The sequence below is a fragment of the Chelon labrosus genome (genome assembly GCF_963514085.1).
Source record: "Chelon labrosus genome assembly, chromosome: 7".
Lineage (NCBI taxonomy): Eukaryota > Metazoa > Chordata > Actinopteri > Mugiliformes > Mugilidae > Chelon > Chelon labrosus.
Window position 1 is genome coordinate 9,611,556 of NC_140343.1, and position 8,070 is coordinate 9,619,625.

At 43.3% G+C, this 8,070-nt stretch overlaps 1 protein-coding gene across 1 annotated transcript in view; it reads right to left on the reverse strand.

The window, feature by feature from the left end:
* Positions 1-7,363, reverse strand: part of LOC311490283 (glypican-1-like) — a 49,916-nt gene extending 42,553 nt beyond the window's left edge. Inside the window, exon 1 of the mRNA XM_084547697.1 lies at positions 7,194-7,363. Coding sequence (XP_084403823.1) covers positions 7,194-7,344 — 151 coding nt within the window. The 5' untranslated portion in view covers positions 7,345-7,363. The remainder of the gene's footprint in view (positions 1-7,193) is intronic.
* Between the last annotated feature and the right edge of the window lie 707 nt (positions 7,364-8,070).

The following is an 8,070-nucleotide window of genomic DNA, read 5'->3' on the forward strand; positions in this document are numbered from 1 at the left end:
ACCTACGGCCAATTTAGAATCATTAATTATCCTAACGAGCATGTCTTTGAACGGCGGGAGGAAGTCGGAGTATCCGGAGAGAACCCACGCAGACACAGGGAGAACATGCAAACTCCACACAGAAAGGCCCCAGACGGCCCCAGTCAGTTTAAAATTACACATACAGAAGGGGGGGGTGGCCCTTTAAAGGGACCTATGGGTGAGGAGTCCGGCACTACCAAGATGGCGGCCTACTGAGCCACCCATTGAGCTTCAAGTATCCTACGGGTTACGTCATGTAGGGTTCGATCATCTTTATGTACAGTCAACATGATAAAATACTCAAGTTTAACAGTTAACGCCACAAACTATGCAAACTATGTAGTTAACGATGTGCTTGCTCGTATCGCTAAGTTGCTACAGTAGTGAGCTAATTAGCTGAACAAGCTAACGAGATCATGCTAGATGTGATAAAGCTGTTCAACTATAGTGAATATCACTCTTTGGTAGAGTTTAGTTATTTACTATCTTTCCTGACAATATGCATTTATCGTCTGATAAATAGCCACTACAGAATGATGAATTATGGATCACAGGAGCCAGTATCTGTATCAGTCCAGTTGTAGCAGCATTAATCCCTCATCTGTGAAGGCATAGGTTTAGATGCAACATGGAAGGCAACCGGGACAACGCCTCCTCCCTTCCTCTCATCTTCCTCCTGGTCTCCTCTAACCCTCTGCTCGTCCTCACCTCTATCTCGGTCTGTCTCGCTTATGTCGCTGCATCAGACATCATGAAAGATTCACAGCTCTGCTTTTAACAGCCAGCCAAAGCCATCTCTCTCTCTCTCACACACGCACACACACAACCCAGCACTCATAGATCTGAGCCTATCTGCAAAAACAATAGTACCAGGAATAAGACAGGTACCCGTAGAGAGGAAGAGGAAGTTACAGCAGAGCATAGAGAGCTTGTGTGTTGTGTTTGTGCCTCAGTGTATGTCAGTGCGCGCTGGGCATTCGGCGTTCCACTTGGTGGCGTGTGCTGCGAGCGCCCGAGCGAACATGTGATGTGTGACAGATGACAGACAGCGTCAATTTTCTCCCTCACACACACGCGTTAACGTTCATTCATGTAGCGGTTTAACAGATACCGTCGACAGATATGAGGTAGCGTCAGATAAAACCTGAAAATATTCATGCCTGTATAATTTAAAAGCAGTCTGGCACTTTTAAGCGTGCAATAAGAAATAAAAAATGCTGCATAGCATTTCTCTAAGATGTTTTTTCCGTGTTTGCGAGGCAGAAACTACAGACAAATTCGTAGTCTACTATATTTTTAGCTCATCAATGAAGTGTTTGACCTAGAGATAAGTAATTAAACAATTACTAAACTATTTTGTTGCATGTGTTTACAAGCCCCAAAACATCTTGACTGACATGTGCAAAGTGGTTCCGGCCATGTGGAGCGTTAAATCCGTTGGAAATATAACAAAAGATAAACAATTCATAAGAACACAGAGTTCATTCTATAGAAGAAGACAACCAGGACTTTTAATGTTGCTGTATATTCTGGTTTTGTTCATTTTTCTGTCCCTTCTAGAAACTCGTCACTTAACCTGAAGTTTACCCCATGTGGTTTTCCCCACATGTGCAAAAAGAATGTCATTAATCCAATAAGAGAGAAACGATCCAATCAAGTTCATTCATTCATTCATCTTCTGTAACCGCTTGTCCTGTGACGGGTCGCGGGGGGGCTGGAGCCTATCTCAGCTGTCATCTGTCTATCCCAAAGCTAACACAGAGAGACAGAAAACCATTCACACTCACTTACACCTATGACCAATGAACCTAACGAGCATGTCTTTGGACAGTGGGAGGAAGCTGGAGTACCCGGAGAGAACAGGCGCAGACACAGGGAGAACATGCAAACTCCACACAGAAAGGCCCTAGTCGGCCTGGATTCGAACCGGGACCTTCTTGCTGTGAGGAATCAGTGCGATCAACTCAAGTTTTGTTTTTTTAAAGGGTATTAGGCGCCAATATCTTGCCAATATTGAACAGATAATCAAATGTTTCCACCACCCTTCACAGTGTGACTGAAAATCCCTTCCTATCGTTCTGGTCTGTTTTCTCTGAGGTGGTTACGAGAGGCATTTTTACTGACTACTTACTTGACTATAATATACGTCATAGGTTAACGTACTTCAACGTTCATGGAAATCCCCGTATGTGATTCAAAACTGAAGTGAAATTTTAAATCAGTGAACCGCGTTCCACAGTCACACTGTCAGCTTCTTGCATCAGTTAAAACCGTTAAAGTTATGATGTCAGGATTTGTTCGTTAGCCAAAGTTGTATAATTCACACATCAGAAACCACTTAGAGCCGATCAGTTTTATTGGCGATGCCTCCTCCCAGAACAGTTTTTTCCTGAGGCAAATACACGGTTAATTATATGTTATTGTATTTTCATGAAGACGATTAGAATTGAGGAGAAACCGAAAGAGATTACTTCAGGGAGTGCTGAACCTTTCCACAGTCCTCTCGTGATTTTTTTTCTACCTTGCACTTCGCATACGGAGTTGTTTTTTTTTCTTAACGGTTCCTGGAGGAACAACGTGACTAAACTAAGGAGGTGCGTTTCACGTTCACTTGATTTACGGCAGGTTTTCAATTTGCAAATAAAAAATAAAAAACGGAAATGTAATGTGGTTCTGACACAAGGCTGAAAGCAAAATGTGGCCAAATGCAAGGGAAGGTGCAACAACATATGACGTACATGATCACTGAAGGGCTGAACTGAAAATTGCCATAGACGTAGACACCAGTGTTTCATGACGAGGGAGCCACTGCAATAATTCTCAATAAAAATCTAACTCATCCTCCCCGTCTTCTGCAACGACATCCATAACAGGTACAACAGGATGTGGATGGAGAACATGTTCAGGAAAATCTGACAAAATTCGAGCTAACTGTCAATGGGAACTTGACTAAAGGATCATAATATCGAGTTACTGCTCCACCCTCGGTGCTCTGTATCGAACACGAGATTGCGTACACGCAAATGAAAGGAAGCTCTGTATCGCGTTAAACATCGTCACCAACACGTAACCTTTCTGCTCCTCATCTGTGATTTTTGAGGCACGCAACAAGCCGAAAAATACAAAATCGCCACATGACACACACAGGCGTCAAAAGTCGTCAGCTCCGTACACAGAGAGCATGAAGTATACAGGTTATATACTGTGCTTCTGTTTCTGTGTGTCACTCGATAACCTGGGTGTGTGCTGCTCTGCACAGACAAAGATGTGTGAATGAAACTAAGTGTCTTCCCCGGAGAAGGTGTTGGCTTTCACACACACACACACACTACACACACACACACACACACACACACTATAGGATACGCTAGTCTTTAACTATTGACCAGGTGAGGTTAAAAACGCTCGCAGGCACAGAGACAGACAGGGGGAGACAGCAGGAAAGACGGCTTCCATTCACATGGCGTTAAACCTATAGGACAATAGGTGTGAGCAGAGACAGAGAAGAATAGGCTTCTTTTTTTTTTTTTTTTTAAAGAAAACCTGGGTAGGAATTTAGAGCATCTGCTCGTCGAATTACACACGTTTTACTTTGGAATTATGATATCTATCATATCCACTTACAAATACAGGTGTCACACCTCGTTTAGGCCAGACAGTATCACGCATTTCATAACAACACCGTCTTCCAGATTTTATCGGTGTACCTGGTATTATGCACGTTTTGCAAAGTGTTTTATATCTTTTCCAGATTACTGCACTGCACGTATTCCCTTCTCTACAGGTTTCTGAGTGGGATCACGCTGCATTTCTGCTTTTTTGTTCGTGTTCTAGTGAAAGTGAAAATGAAAATGGGATGTTTTAATATCTAAGTCTGTCGGATTGGGAAACAAAAAAAAATAAAAAATAAAATGAGGAGGATTTTCTTACATGAAAAATCTAACGACATGTCAATAATGTTGGACTAGCTTGCTGGTTAGCAGCCAGAATTGAGCTGTGAGAATAAATTTGTGTATCGACTGGGGGAAAAGTTCAAAATAACTTTCACAGTTTTGAAAATTTTCCAAATGTTGAATTCATTTTCCGTACTAATTTATTAGGCTGCTTCACTTAGTTTTAAAATACTTTCTGTTTGATCGGTTTTGAAAAGGATTGCATTGAAACAAACTACTGTACTGACATATTGGCAGCTATGTTTATTAGAGTTACATCCATATGAGACAGATATTAGAGACAGTGATAATCAAACATCATGTTTTGTTAAACTTCTTCTGCATCTGGCGCTTCTTCTTTTGCAAGTTTGCCAAAATGTCTTACAGGTTTAATTACAACATTAAAGTCAGGAACTCATACATAACTTCAGCATGCTAACTAACACTGGCAATGTTAACATGCTGTTGTTTAGCAGGTTTAATGCATACCGTGCTAATTTAGCATGTTAGCATAATTAGCACAAAGCTCAGGCCGATGTGACATAATTAGTTCTTTTGGATTTGTCAGGAAACAAAGTGTTGGACAGATTAAATGTTTGACCTCATGGGGGTGCTACACCTTAAATCAGTGAGTTGTCTGTGAATCCACTGCACCGCTCTTGAGATTTATCAATCTTAACCAAAGAATGGGACCAGCTGATGGACCGACATGCATTGCCATCCCTACAGGATCATGCTGTTAGCGTGGCTAAAACACATTTCTATTCTTTCAGCTGAAGTGTTGCCCTTGTACTCTCGAGGCTCAGAAAGACATGTACTTTGCTCCCATTGCCGTCTATAAACTGAAATAACTTTTTCTACCACTGTTTTGCTCTGAAGATAACGCCAGCTGTGAACTGCTCATGACTGGCGACAGCTGGGTGTTGTCCTAAACCATTACAAAAGTGTTTGTTCCTCCGAGTGTGAGTCTGTTGCAGCACAGGAAGGCCACGGGGCTGCAACATCTGTGCATGGGTTTATTGCCCTGCAAGATATAAGTACGGTAAGGCTGAATTTTTGTTGGTAATTTTGCTCCTGATGATGATGTTTTGATGGTTTCAAGTGTCCCTGCGGAAAAACTCAAGTGTTTTAATTTGATTTTATTAAAAGATATTATCAGGTAAGATCCTTGTGAGATTTCGAAGGTAAGAGCTGTCCATGTCCTCATTATCAGCATGCAGTCACAGGAGGAACAAAAGACCGCAGTTTGCTTTATTTGAACATTTGCACAAATCAAAATAAAGCTTTTGTACTCTCAGTTTGATTATTTGACCTTTAAACACGGAAAGTTGTGAATTCAAAGCTGTTAGTTTTGAGCACTTGTCTCTAGAGCTGTGATGCACGCATGCAAAAAACAATGACAAGTGCAAAACTTGGAACAAAGAAGGCTGAAAGCTGCGACACAGCCCGATACGGCCCTTCTAATAGGGGTTAATGTGCAGAAAATAACTGACTATACAGCTCTATATCCATAGGATCTTTCCAGTTTAATGCAGTTACACGAATATTCAGTGTACATCAGGAATCTCACCCTGGTTAACGTCCTCCAGAGTTACAGTTTTAATGAGGTCTGAGAAAGCAAAGCTCTTGCTCAAATAACTAGAGCAGATCAAGGTCCAAGTGACTGAAGCATTGTGTTTTTCCAGCTGTCAATAAAAGATGGGTTTTTAATGAGAAACTGAGAGGGAGAGTATCTTGTCGGGTCCGCAGTCGTTCGCCTAGAGACGACGGGGACCTCGGGTGACTCACTTGCTCGGTCTCTGTCAACCTGCCTCTCCGTGTCTTTCTGTTTTCTCTCAGTTTCTTTCATTTTCTCTCCCTCTCCACATCCCTTGGCCTCACTCTTATCTATTTGCTGCCGTCTGTCTCACTCACACAGCCACAAAAACACATCCAATATTAATGACTCGCCCGCCCATACGAGAGAATTTTCATTGACACAACATGACCTTCAGATCATATACACCGAGCACACACACACACACCCACACACACACACACACACACACACACACACACCTCAACCTCGCCTCACTTTCATCTCCTCCTTCGCCAGGCCACTGTCCTTCTGTCCATCTTTAGAGACAGAGAACGATAGATGATTGCCTTAAAGGGGAAAACAACTCAATTTCACTTTCCTCCAAGCGAAGGCAGTTTAATCAGCATTTGTGGACAGCAGCATCCTAAGAGACGAGACGGACAGAGTCTGATGTGTGATGTCTGGCTCAAGCTCTCGAGCTGACTGATTACTTGACTGGCTGGATAATTGACTGATTGATTTAATGCGTGATTTCCTGACTCGTTAGACAGCTGACTGACAAGACGGGGCTCGGGAATCAGAAACAAAAGAACAGGTTGAGTAAACTATCCCTTCTCAGCTCAACGGCAGCTTGTGTTGTGAGATTGCTGAAGCACTGGATAACGCTCCAGGCTTGCCTAAATGATCAGTTTATGCAAAATAAGAATAAGGCCACACACACACACTGTGCAGTGTCCAAAGCAGACAATACAAAAGGCCTCCGAAAACATTAGTGCGCCACTGTTATTGAACAGCCAAGAGCCAAAAGCAAGTCTGTCTTCTCCTGAATAGTTTATATTAAAACCTGTTCGCACCTGCAGTGCACACGTCAGCAAACAGCCACAACTGCAATGAATAGATGATAATGGCTCCACAAGACACAGGGCTTAGACCCACCTGCAATTGTGCCTTCAGCAGACAATGAAAATGCCCCAGAAAGGACTATAATAGAGACGTGCAGGAGTGCCCGCAGACTGGAGAGAACACCTCACTGGAGATGCTCAGGGAGAGAAAATGGTAATAGGAGTGTGCACAGAGAGGCCACAGAATTTCACAATGAGACACATGTATTGAGGTGCAGCATAAGCGCAACAACAATAATACAAGAAGCTGGAACAATAAAACAAGAAATGCAACCGAAAACTTGTCTCCACGTGCAGATTTGACACAGATTGCACAAAATCACATTCCCCAAGCTTTATGTAAAGAGGAAACAGCTTAATCTTTGACTTGCAATTGCATTTTAAAGATTACAACCAAAGAAAAGTCATTATATTAAAGCAGGATAGTTCAAAATATAACGACAATTATAAAAAGCTGTTTGAATAAGTGCTGCAAAGTGCATTAAATTAAAAAATTTTTAGTAACATTTTTTTATTTATTTTTTTAATCCAAAAACTCACCGGAGATTTCACTTTGAGGTACCCCGGCTAGAGTGAACCCTTTCCCGGTGTAGAACTGCCGCAGGTCGGCACAGCTGCCATCCGCCCCGGCCACCGGGCCCGGTGCTGCACAGAGACTCGCCAGCACGCACAGAAGCACCGGGAGACGCATCTTCTGAGGTGTAGTCCTTCTCCTCACGATCCGTCAGAAAATCCGGAGTTCTTAGAGGATCCTTCAGTGTTTCTTTTCCCTTTTTCTTTTCTTTTTTCTTTTTTTCTTTTTTAATTTTTATTTCAGGAGTTTGTCAGCAGAAGCAGCGTGTCCCGTTCAAACTGCACAAAGCTCCGGTTAACTAACGCACACACAGCCAGGCGAGGGAAGGAGGCGCCCGCGGCGGCCAGTGTGTCTGCGAGAGAAGAGAGCTGCGACTCACGGCTGTAGGTGTCAGGTACACCCCGCTCCTCCTCCTCCTTCTCCTTCTCCTCCTCCTCCTCTTCCTCCTCCTGCTGCTCGGTGCTGCCGGCTGTGAGCTGCAGAGATGCAAGAGACAAAAGACAGAGGAAAGAGAGAGAGAGAGAGAAAGAGAGACGGAGAGAGAGAGAGAGAGAGTGAGAGCAGGTGTCTCTCAGTCAAAGCCGGTGCAGATCCACACTAACACTTCATGATTATGGAAATGAGTCGCTTTAAAGGCAACAAAGGAACAAGATGTGCTACTTTAAATGAGCTTTCAGACACGAGGAGGGCGGCCCGGTGACTCCCACGTTTCCAGGCTCCGGGACAATGAAATGAGCGTTAATGGGAGTGTGCGGTGGAGAGTGCTGATGCTCGCTGCCCCCCCATGTCTTTTTCTGCAACGATCAAGGACTAAACAGCGCCACCTGCAGGTTGAAAGAACAA